General features: G+C 47.8%; 2 protein-coding genes across 2 annotated transcripts; one reads left to right on the forward strand and one right to left on the reverse strand.

Annotated features, from left to right (window-relative positions):
- Positions 1 to 787: 787 nt before the first annotated feature.
- Positions 788 to 3,807, reverse strand: sec61b (SEC61 translocon subunit beta). Its single transcript, XM_084669128.1, has 4 exons — positions 3,649 to 3,807; positions 2,957 to 3,054; positions 2,202 to 2,306; positions 788 to 1,338 (listed from the first exon to the last, which is right to left on the reverse strand). The coding sequence occupies exons 1-4, from the start codon at positions 3,649 to 3,651 to the stop codon at positions 1,251 to 1,253; spliced, it is 294 nt and encodes a 97-aa protein (XP_084525254.1). The 5' UTR covers positions 3,652 to 3,807; the 3' UTR covers positions 788 to 1,250.
- alg2 (ALG2 alpha-1,3/1,6-mannosyltransferase) lies at positions 3,797 to 6,632 on the forward strand. Its single transcript, XM_084669127.1, has 5 exons — positions 3,797 to 4,289; positions 4,702 to 4,873; positions 5,111 to 5,248; positions 5,340 to 5,507; positions 5,770 to 6,632. The coding sequence occupies exons 2-5, from the start codon at positions 4,703 to 4,705 to the stop codon at positions 6,508 to 6,510; spliced, it is 1,218 nt and encodes a 405-aa protein (XP_084525253.1). The 5' UTR covers positions 3,797 to 4,289; position 4,702; the 3' UTR covers positions 6,511 to 6,632.
- Positions 6,633 to 15,649: the final 9,017 nt, after the last annotated feature.

A 15,649-nucleotide genomic window follows, 5' to 3' on the forward strand; every position in this document is an offset into this window, starting at 1 on the left:
GGTCTTCATTTGAACACAGTCCAGGGTCTTCATCAAACACAGTCCAGGGTCTTCATCAAACACAGTCCAGGGTCTTCATCAAACACAGTCCAGGGTCTTAATTTGAACACAGTCCAGGGTCTTCATTTGAACACAGTCCAGGGTCTTCATTTGAACACAGTCCAGGGTCTTCATCAAACACAGTCCAGGGTCTTCATCAAACACAGTCCAGGGTCTTCATCAAACACAGTCCATCCATTCATCAGTCCACTCATCAATCCATCTTCTCACATAGGGCTGCCACAAGATGGGTATCATGCTCTCTGATTACTAACACATTTTAATACAACAGATACATGTAATACAATCAGAAATATTACCCTCCCATCGTCCATTGCATAAATGTCATCAAAACTAACCCAATGATCTCACCACTCCATCTATTTTACACCATGAACAAACCAGCCATGTGTGTGTGTTCCAAGTGGTCAGTGTTGAATGATCCTCTTTTGTTCTACAAGAAGGGGGTCCTTGTGTTTTTGCTGCGCAGTGTGTAAGGGTTAGGTGTGTAACAGTGTGATATAAACCCAGCTGGAGGTAGGAGCAGATTCACGTGTTGGACAGGTTTCCCAGCATGCTCTGGGGCAGGTGCAGACATGCTCCATGATTGACAGCAGACAAGGTATCCCACGATGCCTGTAGGCGTCATCAGAACTATCTGAAAGGAAGATTATTACGGGTGCAGTGGAAATGCAAATATCTGTTAAGACCTCGGCCTCCCTCCCCCACAAATACTCACACGGCAAAATACTTTAGTTCTTTATTTTTTATTGTGCAATATCACAATAACATTTGTGTACAAATGATGTAAAAAAAAAAAAAAAATTCTTCATGTCCTAATTCCGGCAGGAGATAAATGTGGTGGTGGTGTCTACTATCAGCCCCCTAACCCAGGGGCCCCACACAGCAGCTGGGGAGAGCCTAACCTTAACCCAGACACAGCAGCTGGGGAAAGCGGGCCCAGACACACTTCCACTGGAGGGGGCTGCAAGGTTACAGTCTAGTGGGACTTCCTCCAAATGAACATTGACAATGCAACAAGGAAAATACCAAAACCAACACCATCACTACAGATGGATATCTGCTGTTGAGATGCATAGAAACAGTTTGTGTAAGTGTTGGAGGGTGGACGAGGGTCGTTGTTCTGCTTGTTTGGTCCAGGTTAGGGTTAAGAGGCCGAACAGGAGGGGTCCGAGGTCAGGGGGGAAAGGTTAGGAGCGGGTGTACTTCCCCCAGATGTGCAGCATGAACACAGACGCAATGAAGAGCAGGCTCATCACCAGAACAGGGACAGGACCTCTGCAGGAGGGGAACACACGGTTACATTTGTTATCTCTCTTTCCCTCTCTCACACACACACACACACACACACACAGTAAGGGAGCAGAGGAGAGGCAGGACTCGTCTCTCCAGTGAAGCCCTACAATGGGGGGGTCTGACAGGTTGTCACTGTCATCAGGGAGACCTGAAGAAGGGCTCTTCTCCCAGAGGGAGGATGTGTGTATGTGTGTGTGTGTATGTATGTGTGTGTATGGGGGCATTTCTAAGCAGGAGCATTGCCATGCCAACCATCCCCTCGGCCCCCTCCTCCCCCAGTCAGAAGGCTGTAATTGAGTTGACCTTTCAGAGCAGATCTTTTAATGAAGCTTTGAGACCAGAGTCTGACAGGAACACACCAGCTCGCTCGATACACACCAGTGTACTTTCAGTCACCGAGCTAGACTCAATAACACAGCCTAACCCCGCCCACTCCTGTGGTGACGCTGTGTCTACAACCAAGACTGGAGATACTCAGGTGTGCTGAGAAGCTGAACTGAACGGGATGTTGGGATAGGAAGACTGGTTGGGTGTGTAGACAACAAGAGAGAAATTAGCACACTCACACAATTATTTCACACAAGTATATTATGCAAGGACACATACAGACACTCAGGAGTTAGGTTAGGTTGTGTGGGGATCAGCAGGTCAGAGGTCAGGTGTTCGTCCCCGGAGCCATTAAACCTCTAACCCTATGTTATTCCTCAAACATGAATACCCCCCCGACAACGGAAGGTGTGTGTGTGAGAGAGAGTTGGTGTGGAAACTGTAACAAGCACAGTGTGTGCCGACCTGTGTGGGGAAAATAAATGTTGGATATATTTATTGTGTGTGTGTGTACTCACACTTTGAGTCCTGGTGAATCTTCAGTGTAGAAGCGCCACATGCCCCCGGTTCCTGCTGATGCTGTGGTCCTGCCAGCGCTCCGAGTTCCGCTGCTCGTCGCTTTCCTGTGGAACACACACACGCACACACACACACACATACATGCACACACGTGAGCCATAAGCCCAACACCATCTAGGGTTCAGTTCAGCCTAGTTCAGATGATCCAGTACAGGTACACAGCTTCCACATACATATGAATCCTCACATATACACTCAAAATAAACACGGTACAGAAGTTTAATCTAATACAGTTTTTTTTTAAAGTCCTGTTTAACCTCAGACCTTGTGGACGTCAGAGACAAACCTGCCTCTAGTCAGTGTGTCTCCTCGTGTGCGTGTGTCCTGGTGTGTGTGTGCGTGTATGTGTGTGTGTCTCCTGGTGTGTGTATGCGTGTCTCCTGGTGTGTGTATCTCCTGGTCATTTACTCTGAGAGAACATCATGACACCCAACACATCACTACCAGTAGTCATGATTAATGGCTGCTTTACCCAACTAACCCAGATGAGGAAGCAGCCAGATTGTTGTAATATGGTCAGTAGGTGTTGACATGAGAGGTGGGGGGGGTGGGGTGATTAGACACTGATTACATTTAAAGCTACAACATTTGTCTACTGTAATTTACTCCCAGTAAAGATAACTCCAGGTTTGTGTGTGTGCATGTGGGGGTATGGAGAAGGGGAAAGTGTGTGTGTATGCACCCAGCAGCGTACCGTTGTCTGACTGTGGACCCGGCCGCGCGGGGAGCTACAGTCTTGCTGGGTGAGCGGCTGGAGGCCCCGACATTGGTAGCACTTGTTGCTGGTCCAGGCTGTGTGAGAAAGGACACCGTTAACTACAACTGACCAAATACATGTTCAGCTCAATAACCACTGTGTAGTAGGTCTCACTGCGTACGCTTGTTGTGTTAGTGTGTGGATCTAGCTAGTGTTAACATGACTCATGAGTCAAGTACAAACTGCGGCCTTGCTGTGACCAGAGTAGCTAATTAAACAGAGACAGACGGGTGTAAGTGAGTCATTTCCTTAGTGAATAATGTAAAATTATGTACAAAGCGAAACGTAATCTAAAACTTGTGTGTAATGTTATTCACATACTAATCTGTTACAACAGTTTAAGCCACGTCTGTATTTTAACGCAGGATCTTGTTGCTTGCAAAGTGGGTAAAGTTGTAACGTTTTACATCCATAACTCCGTCCGTGTTGACTAAGACAATATGTTAATATGATCGTTTTGACAGGATGTTACTGTAAGATCAAAAGCCATGCCATCTACTTGGCTAGGTACACTATTAATGCTATCGTGGCAGCTAGCTTGCGGATAGCATACAAATCAGGCACAACTTGCAAGGGAAAACCAAACTAGTATGGTGATAAACTAATAAATCACGTATAAAGAAACTTACCATATTGGGTTATTCGTCTGATAATGTTCAGCTGGTGTATAAATGAGACCGTTTTTTAACCTGATGTCCACGTCAAATGAATCGCAGTCCGGTAGAAAATCGCCACAACTCCAGAGGATCTCGGAGAGATGACGCCTGTCTGAGAAGGACACGACTGCAAATCAGAAGACCCATTATTAGGAGTCCTAGGATAAGCGTCTCTATAAATGGCAGTAATGCAACAGCGAATGTGCTCAGTTTGGGGCGATTTTTTTTTATTGAAGTGTATTTAGATGTATACATTCATAAATGTTGACTGTTGTTTATTTTTAAAGAAACGTGTGCTGTTGTTCATGGTTTAAACAACAGGCAAATAAAAGACACATAAACCCACAGTGGTGACGTGTATGCAACTCTATGCGTGTATGACGGGAAGCTCGAACTGCGTGTCCACGGAAATAGACGCCATTTTGGTTCATCCCAGAGCTATTTCCACATTTGTAGCCGTTGAAAATTTGAACCACAACGGTGGTTAAACAGTACAGTTTCACGTTTTTCTGAGACAACTTAACTAGGTAGTTTGCTGCATTGACCAAGTGAAACTTCTGTCGGCACTAGGTTTCTACCGAGGAGATTATCAAGGCATTATCAAGGATATACAGGTAGATTTAACTATTTTTCATCCATTTCAAGCATTAACTAATCCAGGGAATAGCCAGGGACCAGGGTATTAAACTAGCTAGCTTATTTAGTGTTCTTTCTGTGCACAGTGCACACCTAATGACAGGTACGGTTTATGTACAGTACTCAGTTAGCTAGTTATTGATGTTCTTGATTTAGTAAAGGTTAAAGTACGCCCATTCTTGATGTTAGTATTCTTTGTTCAGCGAGGATAAGTAGACTGTCTCTGTTGTCGTTAATGAACCAGACAGCAGCAGCCTACCCCTCCACACTGTCACTAGTGTCAGAGGTGCTTGATACACAGGCCACATAGTGTCGTTAGATTTGTTTGTACTATGCAGGTGTGAAATTATGTGTATGAAGGTATCTGAGGTGTGTTTGTATTGTGTATAGGATGGCGCGGGTGGTGTTTCTGCACCCAGACTTGGGTATAGGTGGAGCAGAGCGGTTGGTAGTGGATGCAGCTGTGGCTCTGAGGTCTCGAGGTTGTAGAGTTCAGATCTGGACAGCCCACCATGACCCAACACACTGCTTCTCAGAGACCCTTGATCCTGAGCTGCATGTGGTAGGTATCTGCAACACACACACTCAAACACAAACAAACTCACACACACACTCAAACACAAACAAACTCACACACACACTCAAACACAAACAAACTCACACACACACTCAAACACAAACAAACTCACACACACTCTCAAACACAAACAAACTCACACACACACTCAAATGGGGAATTCCTACCCTTCCTAAAGTAGGCCAACAGTGTTTGACTCTGGCATGGTGTCTTGTGCTGCAGGAGTGTGTGGGGGACTGGCTGCCCACCAGTGTGTTTGGGTATCTGCATGCCCTGTGTGCCTACCTGAGGATGATCTACCTGGCTTTCTACCTGGTGTTCCTCAGCGGAGTAGAGTATGATGTGGTAGTCTGTGACCAGGTGAGACCTGCATGCCTTCCTCACACCTGTGAACCACAACACACCTGTCTGAATCCACTCTGATTCCCCCTACCTGATTCCCCCCCTACAGGTGTCGGTGTGTATCCCGGTGCTAAGACTGTCCCGTCCCAGGAAGAAGGTTTTGTTCTACTGCCACTTCCCAGACCAGCTGCTGAGCCGGCGGGGCGGGGCTCTGAGGAGGCTGTACCGCGCTCCCATAGACTGGCTGGAGGAGATCACCACCGGCATGGCTGACATGGTGTGGACCTGCTCATAACTCCTGTGCTGTGTTTAGTGTCTAATTGACTAGTGTCAATGATAACTAGAAGATCACATGGGTTTGAGATGATTACATAGATTGCTTGAACAGCGCAGCAGGCCTTGGATTCTTGTGTGTAATAGAAAGCCTTTTTATTGCACAGGTACTGTGGATTTTGAAGAGAGGCTGATAGAAGGGTAGTAGCACACCTAGAACCCCCAGGATAGCTGCCGAGTCCTAATCCCTGTGTGCTTCCTGCCAGGTGCTGGTGAACAGCCACTTCACAGCCGGGGTCTTCAGAGAGACCTTCCATAGTCTGGAGGGGGTTCATACTGACGTCCTGTACCCCTCCCTCAACACACACGCCTTCAACCAGACCCCCACTGAGGATCCAGGGCTGCAGGGCCTGCTCCCCGAGGGCACCAGCTGCACCTTCCTGTCCCTCAACCGCTATGAGAGGAAGAAGAACCTGGGCCTGGCCTTGGAGGCCCTGGCCGCCCTGAGGGCCCGTCTGGCTCCAGGGCTCACCGCAGGCCTCCACCTGGTGGTGGCTGGGGGGTATGACGAGCGTGTGTCCGAAAACGTGCAGCACTACGCTGAGCTGAAGGAGCTGGCTGCCAAGCTGGGCCTGGAGGCCTGCGTCTCCTTCCTGCGTTCCCCCTCGGACAGCCTGAAGGTGAGCCTGCTGAAGGGCAGTGCAGCGGTGCTTTACACGCCCAGCAGGGAGCACTTTGGGATTGTCCCTGTGGAGGCCATGTACTGCTGCTGCCCTGTCATCGCAGTGCAGTCGGGGGGACCGCTGGAGAGTGTGGCGGATGGGGAGACGGGCTTCCTGTGCGAGCCCACGGCCGAGGCCTTCTCCAGGGCCATGGAGAAGCTGCTCAGGGCCCCCCAGCTCCGCAGAGACATGGGACATGCAGGAAGGAGGAGGGTGCAGGACAAGTTCTCCCTGGAGGCTTTCTCAGACCAGCTGCATGGGTACATCCTCAGGCTGACCCAGTGACACTGAGGCTACGGCGGTGATGGGACATGGGGGTGGGAAGGGGACCAGGCCAATGGAAGTTGATCATCTGTGAACACTAGACCTTCCTCTGTAAGGCTGAGGCTGTGGGGAGGGACAGTTTGTGTGGGTGTAAGTATCGGGGGTGGGGGGATGCTATTATTATGGAGGTGGAGGGGGGGGGGGCATTCTAAGGACTCTGAGGGCAATTAATCAGCATTCCCCAAGAGAGGTTGCTGAGGGGAAAAGGGACGGAATCTCAACCCCAATTAAGAAAAGAGTAACGAGTTTACCCATCTGCCCCTGGGCCCCGCGGAACAATACCCGCACCAATCCTTTGGCTAAAGAAGTGTGTGTGTGTGTGTGTGAGTGTAAGACCTCTAAGAGCCTAATGAACGAAAGCACTGCTAACATTGATTGTAGATGTGTGTGTGTCCTTGCACTGTTTCTATATCTGTGAATGTGAGCCAGAAGGAGATTGTTCTCCAGCAGCAGATCGATGAGCAGGATGTCCACTTCCTCTGTCCTCTCAGCTTTGTTGCAGTTTCACAATAGGAGAACGTGGAGCTCCAGATTCTGTGAGGGATGGAGTGGGTTATTAGAAGCCCTTCTTACGGACTGTCATGGAGTCATTATGAGGATGTACGCAGCAGAAGGTCATTGTGTCTGCCAGCCTACCAACACCATCGCCCAACCCACAGTCCTGCTATAGACCTGTTGTTATTGACATTCCTGAAGACTTGATAAACAACATGACGCATAGTTTCCTAACTACCCGTGTGTTGCTGTGAAGTTTGTTTGGCCTTTGAGGGTGCTTGTTGAGGGTTAGGGTGTGTGCCCTCAGCAGGGAGGAGGATTAGGGTTGGGGTTAGGACCTACTGTAGGGTTGGGGTTAGGATCTAGTGTAGGGTTGGGGTTAGGAACTAGTGTAGGGTCGGGATCTATTGTAGGGTTGGGGTTAGGACCTAGTGTAGGGTTGGGATCTCGTGCTCAACTCTCTCTGATTCTTGTTATACTTCTCTTTTTTCAGGACAAAACCAGGCAGTGACAAGGGTAGTGAATGTAAACACATGAACCCACTGTATATAAAGGGAGGTGTACATATACGCCATGAGAGTACGGTGTGTGTGTATGGTGTGTGTGTGAGAGTCAGTGTGTGTGTTTCATCAAACAGAGGAATTAACTGGAGATGATGAGGAGGGCTGTTACCGTGGTGATTTAGGGCCCATGCCAGGCGAGATGATAAAGAGACCCTCTGGAGTCACTGGTGGGAGGAGGGAGCACACACACACATTATACACACACACACACACATTTGGAACCATTGGGAAGGTACGCAAGGAGACCTACAGACTTTACACTCAACTGTAAAACATGAAGATCTAAAAGAGAACCTCACTCAGCATCTTTGTCAGTCTCTCTTCTCTCTCTGTCTCTCCTTCTCTCTGTCATCTGCCTGTCTGTCCCTCAGTAAATTATCAAAGTGCCCCCCCCCCTCCCTGCCTGTGGGGGGCCAGGCTAGCCCAGGCTGGATCTGAGTGGTGGTGATGAGCCCAGGCTGGATCTGAGTGGTGGTGATGAGCCCAGGCTGGATCTGAGTGGTGGTGATAACCAGCACCCAGATGCCACTGGGCCGACAGACACGCTTAATTACTTAATGAGACCGCAGGCTTGGTTTTCTAATTCCAACCAGGGCCAGAGGGAGGGGCCAGGGTGTGAGGGGAGATATGGGGCAGAGCTAGCGAGATGTTCAGGTGTGTGTGTGTGTGTATGTGGGGGGGGGGGGGGGGCAGAGGAGAGATGTATGTGAGCGTGCGTGTTTTATGGGTGTATATCTATTTTGTTGGCAGTTTGGGAGCCTGTGCCCTCGTTAGTGGAATATTAAATATGAATTGCATATTTTTACACCAGTGTCCTGTTTTTAATCATGCCCAGTGATTGGGTGTTAATCATGGGCTAAATGAAGCTGATGACCAAATCACAGTTGGGGTGTGTGTGTGTGTGTGTGGTAGATCACCTGGATCTGTGGTTAACCAGGTCACGGACACACTGCACTGTGCTTGGTTGTCTAACAGAACACACCCTGCATATTGGAATCATTGTCTCATCTGGCTTCATTGTTTGGAGCTAATGCACCACTTATCCTTGAAACAACTGAAACAAACTGAATTGAATATTAATAGGGAGTAAAAAATGCTATAGTCTGTTAATAAGTTACAGTAACTATGTTGTTTTTCTACACAGGTTCTATTTGTGCCCTGGTGTTGTGGTACAGTGATGGAGTCTTGTTGTGAATGAGAAGGGTTAACTTGGTGAGGAGACAGTGCCTCCACTGAGCTTCTGAGTGAATGATGGTTGATCTTTGAACAAAGCAAATCTGCATTTGTATTCAAACGCCGTCACTTAGAGCTGTTTTACATGGAACATGTTAACAAATTATGGATTTCAGATTTTACAGCTTCCATAAAGTATTCACCTCGTAACTGTTAGCACTGCTTTCAGCGCAGGACACACACACACACACATACCCAACACACACACAAACACACGCACACCCAACACTCTCACACACACACCTAACACTCACTTGCACATTCTTGTCTTCCTCTCTTTCACATAAACTTGGGAAGGAGTGATTTACCGGAGGGACAACATTCTCTCTGGGAGGTTTTAATAAAGCTATCAATAGTGTCTGATGGGGGTGTATTAGAGTTAAGCTCTATAAAACACAGTTTATGGCACCGAAGAAAGAAACATTAATTATGCGAGGAGTCAGGAGTCAGGTGGCTGAGCGGTTAGGGAATCGGTCTAGTAATCTGAAGGTTGCCAGTTTGATTCCCGGCAGTGACAAATTGACATTGTGTCCTTGGGCAAGGCACTTCGCCCTACTTGCCTCAGGGGAGAATGTCCCTGTGCTTACTGTAAGTCGCTCTGGACAAGAGTGTCTGCTAAATGACTAAATGTAAACTGGTGGCTCTTCCTGACTAAATGTAAGGGAGGGGGGTTGGACCTGTGCGGACGGCTGGGGGGCAGGGGGGGGGGATCACACCCCCCCGGCGTGACCCCCCCCCCCCCTGAGATGCAGTGAGACGTCCTCTCAGCTGTGTGTGTTTGTTCGGATCTGCATGTGCATGCTGTGTGACTGTGCATCCGTCTGTGTGCCTTGTAAGGAGGCAAAGCGCCACTCAGCCATATCTGTGTGTGTGCATGTGCGCAGCTGTGTGTGTGTAGCTGCATGTATGAGTGAGGCTGTATGTGTGTGTGCTTGTGCCCAGAGATGGTCTGTTAGATTGAGCTGTCAGTCGCCAGGCAGCAGATGAAGATTAATGCACCACACAAACAATAAGAGGCTGGCGATGATCATAAATATGCTAATGACCATTATCAATACACACACTGAGGGGGGGGGGGGGGCAGAGGTGACGTTTTAATTCAGGTCACTGAGTCAAATGCTGCCCCCCCTCAGTCACACACAAACACACACACTCCAAGTCAGTTATCTGTTATCTATAAAATGGCTGATGAGCAAAAAGCAGGGAGTATCATGTATCATCCAGGGGAGGGAGGGAGGGAGGGAGGGAGGGAGGGAGGGAGGGAGGGAGGGAGGGAGGGAGGGAGGGAGGGAGGGAGGGAGGGAGGGAGGGAGGGAGGGAGGGAGGGAGGGAGGGAGGGAGGGAGGGAGGGAGGGAGGGAGGGAGGGAGGGAGGGAGGGAGGGAGGGAGGGAGGGAGGGAGGGAGGGAGGGAGGGAGGGAGGGACTCATTAAGTGAAAGATGATTAGTGCCACATAATAAATGTGTATTTGTTTAGTACTGTGTACAGGGGAGGGGGTGACTAGGGTGGTGGGGTGCGTGGTTAAGGTGGTGGGGTGTGTGATTAGTGGTGGGGTGGTTAGGATTAGGTTAGGGTTAGACTTTGATGGCTGATCCATGATAGTTAGAGAGAAGGAGGCCCATTCAATTGCGCATTTAAATGCTCGCAACAGTACAGTGGGCGGGGAAAGGCGCTGATTTCTCGATGACTTGCATGTTTCGTAAATACGACGTAAACTGAAGTATCACAGTGTGCGCAATCTGCGGGTTGGCCATGGCGCTAATAGCGCTACGTTTGCAAATGTACGTACATGAGGCCCTCTCTGTCTCCCTGTCTTCAAGAAAAGGCTTAATTCGCACTTGTTCCGGGAGTACAACGGTACTTAGGAATGATTTGCTGGATCTGATGTTAGTTTCCTCCAGGAACACAATGACTCTTATTGAGGGACTTATTGCTCTTGTAGGTTAGTTGTAACTGATTTAACTTTTTGTACTCGCTGTGAATTATATTATTGTTGCTTGCGTTTTACACAGGTACATTCTTGCACTTTTTGAGGTTCATGTTGTTTAATTGTAAATTGTTTAACTGCATGCTCTAATGGTTTTCTCATTGGCATTAATTTGTTTTTCACAATGTATGCTTCATATTTTGGCAACCTGCCATGTTTTGATCGTTGTTATGATCAGTGACCGATGCACTTTTGTAAAGCTTTCTCATGAAAGTCGCTTTGGATAAAAGCGTCTGCTAAATGAATAAATGTAAATGTACATTCTGTTCACACCTCCTTTTCATCCTTTTCCTCCTCATTCCTCTGCCTCTAACCATAACCCTCTGCCTCTAACCATAACCCTCTGCCTCTAACCATAACCCTCTGCCTCTAACCATAACCCTCTGCCTCTAACCATAACCCTCTGCCTCTAACCCTAACCCTCTAACCCTAACCCTCTGCCTCTAACCCTAACCCTCTAACCCTAACCCTCTGCCGTTAACCCTAACCCTCTGCCGTTAACCCTAACCCTCTAACCATAACCCTCTGCCTCTAACCATAACCCTCTGCCTCTAACTATAACCCTCTGCCTCTAACCATAACCCTCTGCCTCTAACCCTAACCCTCTGCCGTTAACCCTAACCCTCTGCCTCTAACCATAACCTTCTGCCTCTAACCATAACCCTCTGCCTCTAACCCTAACCCTCTGCCGTTAACCCTAACCCTCTGCCTCTAACCATAACCTTCTGCCTCTAACCATAACCCTCTGCCTCTAACCATAACCCTCTGCCTCTAACCATAACCCTCTGCCTCTAACCCTAACCCTCTGCCTCTAACCCTAACCCTCTGCCTCTAACCATAACCCTCTGCCTCTAACCCTAACCCTCTGCCTCTAACCATAACCCTCTGCCTCTAACCATAACCCTCTGCCTCTAACCATAACCCTCTGCCTCTAACCATAACCCTCTGCCTCTAACCCTAACCCTCTGCCTCTCCCTGGTGTGGTCTTGAAGGCGTTGGGTTAGAGACTAAAGGGGCTCTTTATTTCTCTGACCTTGGTTACGATAACAATCACACACCACCCTGCTAAAAGTGGGTTTGAGTGCATTTGTGTGTGTGTGTGTGTTGTGGTGAGTATGTGAGTGTGTGTGCATTAGTGATAGATTGAGGGTGTAATCCAGCCATGATGATTGGGGCTAATGAGCTCACAGGGGACTCTGGGAGATGGGGGGCCTGTCCAATCAGGAGCCAGGAGACCCAGATACACCTCTTTGGAGGGTCTCTGAGGGACACAACAGTGCTCGTCCCCTGGGCATGCGTGTGTGTGAGTGAGAGAGAGAGGGTGTGTTTGTGATGGACTGCTCTCTCCAGTCTCCATAAATCCTCGAGGTGCTAACCCTAACCCTGGTCGTTACACTCTCCTAACCTCCTAACCCTAACCCTAATCCAAACACCTAACCCTAACACTGACGGATGTGGAACTTGTTTCTGAATCTTGGTTTCTGTCTGTCCACCATGAATGTGTGTGTGTGTGTGTTAGTGTGTGTGTGTGAGGTAGTGTGTGTCTCATTACCATGCAGAGAATGTCCACAGTGTCCAGAAGGCACCAGCCTCAGCTCTGTACTCCGGAGTAGGGTTATAGATTACCGTGTGTGGCTGGGGCTGGCAAGGGCCGGGGGAGTCACTGTAGCCCAGGCCGAAGCTGTGTAGGCTGGACACGGCTCTCAGCTCATCAGCCTGTCTCTGGAGGGTGTGGAGCTTAACCTGGAGCAGAGCTTTGATTAACCAGACTAATGACAGAGCAGCTCCAAGCTCCCAGGGCCCAACACCATAATCACTGCTTAAGGGTCAGTCTGAGTGTCTTTCCGTCTGTGTGTGTGTCTGCAATGTCACTGCTTCATGGAGGATTCCACTGAGGACCAGAGTGTCTCTCAGCAGATTATCATTCTCACACCCAGAGATGGAGGCCTGCTCTCCTCCACGCCTCTGGAGAGGACCCAGCTTCCTGTGTGTGTGTGTGTGTGTGTGTGTGTGTGTGAATGAGTTGGGAGCAGCATTCAACTCAGTGACCTGAATTAAAGCTTCACCTACGTGTGTGTGTGTGTGTGTGTGTGTGTGTGAGGAGGGGGTGACCATTGTTGGTGGGATGTTCATGTGGATTTAAGATTGTGTTGAAAGAAGCTATGCCAACAACCTGAAATCTCTGAGGAGGGTGGAGAGGTCAAATTTGATTACCTGGGAGGAAAAAGATGAAGTGTGAGAAAGAGAAATAAAAGGAGTAAAGAACAAGAGAGAGATACAGAGACAGGAGAGACAGAAAGAGAGAGACAGGGATAGAATTGTATGTCTGCATTCATTGATCAAGTGTATTGAACATTTGAACACAACACAGTTTGCAAATCGACAGCTACATGTGTTACATTGTGTGTATGTGTGACTTTATCTATGAAAGAAGGGTGAGAGAGGGGTGAGAGAGACAGGGGTGAGTGGGTGGGGAGAGTGGGTGGGGGGGAGTCAGTTGTACTTAGCCTTCCTCGTGAGTCAAGTGATTTCTGACGGCTACTAAATGAAGCCCTGTGTGGTGCGTTTGTGTGTCTTTGTGTGTGTGTGTGTGCCTGCATGCATGTGTGCGTGCGTGTGTGAGGGAGAGAGACAAATGACTTTGCTTTTTAAGTATGTGAGTGTGTCTGTGCGTGTGTGTTGGAATCAATATGTGATCAACTCTTCTCCAATTGGTCAAACCATCTTCTACTCCAACTAGGACTACAGACAGGACAGAGAGAGAGAGAGAGACAGAGAGAGAGAGAGAGAGAGAGAGGACAGCAAGAGAAAAAGACAAAGGTTTAAATAGAGAGAGGAGTCAGAGGACCTTGAGTGAGCAGATAGGAGTACTATGTTCAATAGGTTAGTATTTTCAAAATTCTCAAGTGGCCGTTATTGACTCACAGCAATGACTAAGCCAACCACAGCAATGACTAATCCAACCACATGACTGCTGGTCCCCCCGTAACATTTAGGGCTTACTGTGTGTGTGTGTGTGTGTGTGTGTTGCAATAAAAAACAAACCCAGACACACACACAGGGGCCGTGTTTCTGAATGGATCCGCAGGCCGTTGTTCTCCTGTCACTCACTTGTCTCTCAGACCCAAGAGACACTGTGCTGACATTTAGCAGTCTCTCTATCGCTCTCCCTTCTCGCCTTTCCTCTCTCCCTCTCCATTCTTTCAGAACACTCTTTCCTTTCGTATTCTCCTTCTCTATGTGTCACTCTCTCTTTCTAAATCCTGTAATGTGGGAGTGAGAGCAGCAATCTCTGTGTGTGTGAGAGAGTGTGTTTGTGTGTGTTAATGAGCATCCCTTTTAAGGTTATTAAGATAAGACAGGTATGCCCAGAGTCTCTCATAACCCAGCATGCACTGCCCCTGCATGGAGTGGTAATTGGGTAGAAAATAGGAATGAGAGAGAGAAAGAGAAATGAACTAAAAGAAAAATAGAGAGTGAAAGAAATCGAGATATATAGGGCGTGAGAGAGAAAGACAGAGACAAAGTGAGAAAGAGAGATGAACTGATAGAGAGTGGGAGAGAAAAGTAGAAACCAGAGAGAGAGAGAGAGAGAGAGAGAGAGAGAGAGAGAGAGAGAGAGAGAGAGAGAGAGAGAGAGAGAGAGAGAGATAGGAACAGGGCTGAGGAAGGAATACGAGAGGAGACATGGCCTAACCCCAACCTAATTTATCATAAACATATATAGAGTTAGGGTTAGTGCCCATTTATCACAGACATATATATGTCTATGATAAATGGGGGGTAATTGGAAGTATTGAGAGAATGTCAGGTGATTGATTATGGGGACAGGTCAGAGACAGGTTTGTGTGTGCAGGGTTGTCTAAGTGTGTGTCAAACATGCGCCACACACGCGGTTTAGCAGTTGTTCTGTTCTCTTCATACACTTAGTTAGCTGGGTCTGGTACAGTGAGGGACATTAAGTCTGTTTCCATACAGCAATGTGTCTTTTGTTCAGTGTTACACCAGCAGCCCCTACAGGTTGATGGAGACCATGACACATTACATTTACATTTATTCATTTAGCAGACGCTTTTATCCAAAGCGACTTCCAAGAGAGAGCTTTACAAATTGCATAGGTCAGTAATAATAACAACGAGATAGCCCCAAAAACATTGCGGGTAGCCAAAACAAGAAGCACACATTGGGAACAACCAAAATAAGTGCCAAAGGGAAGAAACCATAAGAACATGTAGTTACCCAAGACACAATTAAACAACATGAAGTGCAAGTGTACCTGTAGAAAAGCAAGCAACAGCAAAAAAAATATTTCACAGCGAGTACAACAATTTAAATCAGTTACCACTAACCAACAAGAGCAACAAGTCTCTAAGCAAGAGTCATTAGGATCCTGGAGCAAACTAACATTGGGTCCAGCAAACCATTCCTAGTACCGTTGTACTCCCGGAACAACACCCTGTCTTCTACAGCAGAGCATCCCTCCATGTACTCACACAATGGCTCAGTTCCAGATGTACCTGCAGCTGGGTGTAACGGTTCTCTTAGACTCACCTCTTTCTCCCAGCAACCCCTCGGATATTCTGCAGGACTCTAGGTCATGGACATACAGGGTCTTTTGTCACCTGAATATTAGTAGAGCTTGACTGACACACGAGGGTAACTAACCACCAGCTGTATGGATACATCGGTTGTGTTTAAGAGATATGACCTTGTTAACTGTACATGTTTACATGAAACACTGGACATGAAATAGCCATATGGAAGCAAATCAGTGATTATCATTTTTTTTTTATCTTAAAAAATACAAGCCAATTTTTTTATT

Source organism: Hypomesus nipponensis, chromosome 2, assembly GCF_054491055.1.
Source record: "Hypomesus nipponensis isolate SF chromosome 2, ASM5449105v1, whole genome shotgun sequence".
NCBI classification, from domain to species: Eukaryota; Metazoa; Chordata; class Actinopteri; order Osmeriformes; family Osmeridae; genus Hypomesus; species Hypomesus nipponensis.

Excerpts from the sequence above, each read along its gene's own strand:
- sec61b (XM_084669128.1), bottom strand. Across the intron at positions 2,307-2,956 it reads GGGTCCACAGTCAGACAACG|GAAAGCGACGAGCAGCGGAA; the intron begins GTACGCTGCTGG and ends TGTGTTCCACAG. Across the intron at positions 1,339-2,201 it reads GATTCACCAGGACTCAAAGT|AGGTCCTGTCCCTGTTCTGG; the intron begins GTGAGTACACAC and ends CCCCTCCTGCAG.
- alg2 (XM_084669127.1), top strand. The coding sequence starts at position 4,703 with ATGGCGCGGGTGGTGTTTCTGCACCCAGACTTGGGTATAGGTGGAGCA. Across the intron at positions 4,874-5,110 it reads TTGATCCTGAGCTGCATGTG|GAGTGTGTGGGGGACTGGCT; the intron begins GTAGGTATCTGC and ends CTTGTGCTGCAG. Across the intron at positions 5,508-5,769 it reads CCACCGGCATGGCTGACATG|GTGCTGGTGAACAGCCACTT; the intron begins GTGTGGACCTGC and ends GCTTCCTGCCAG.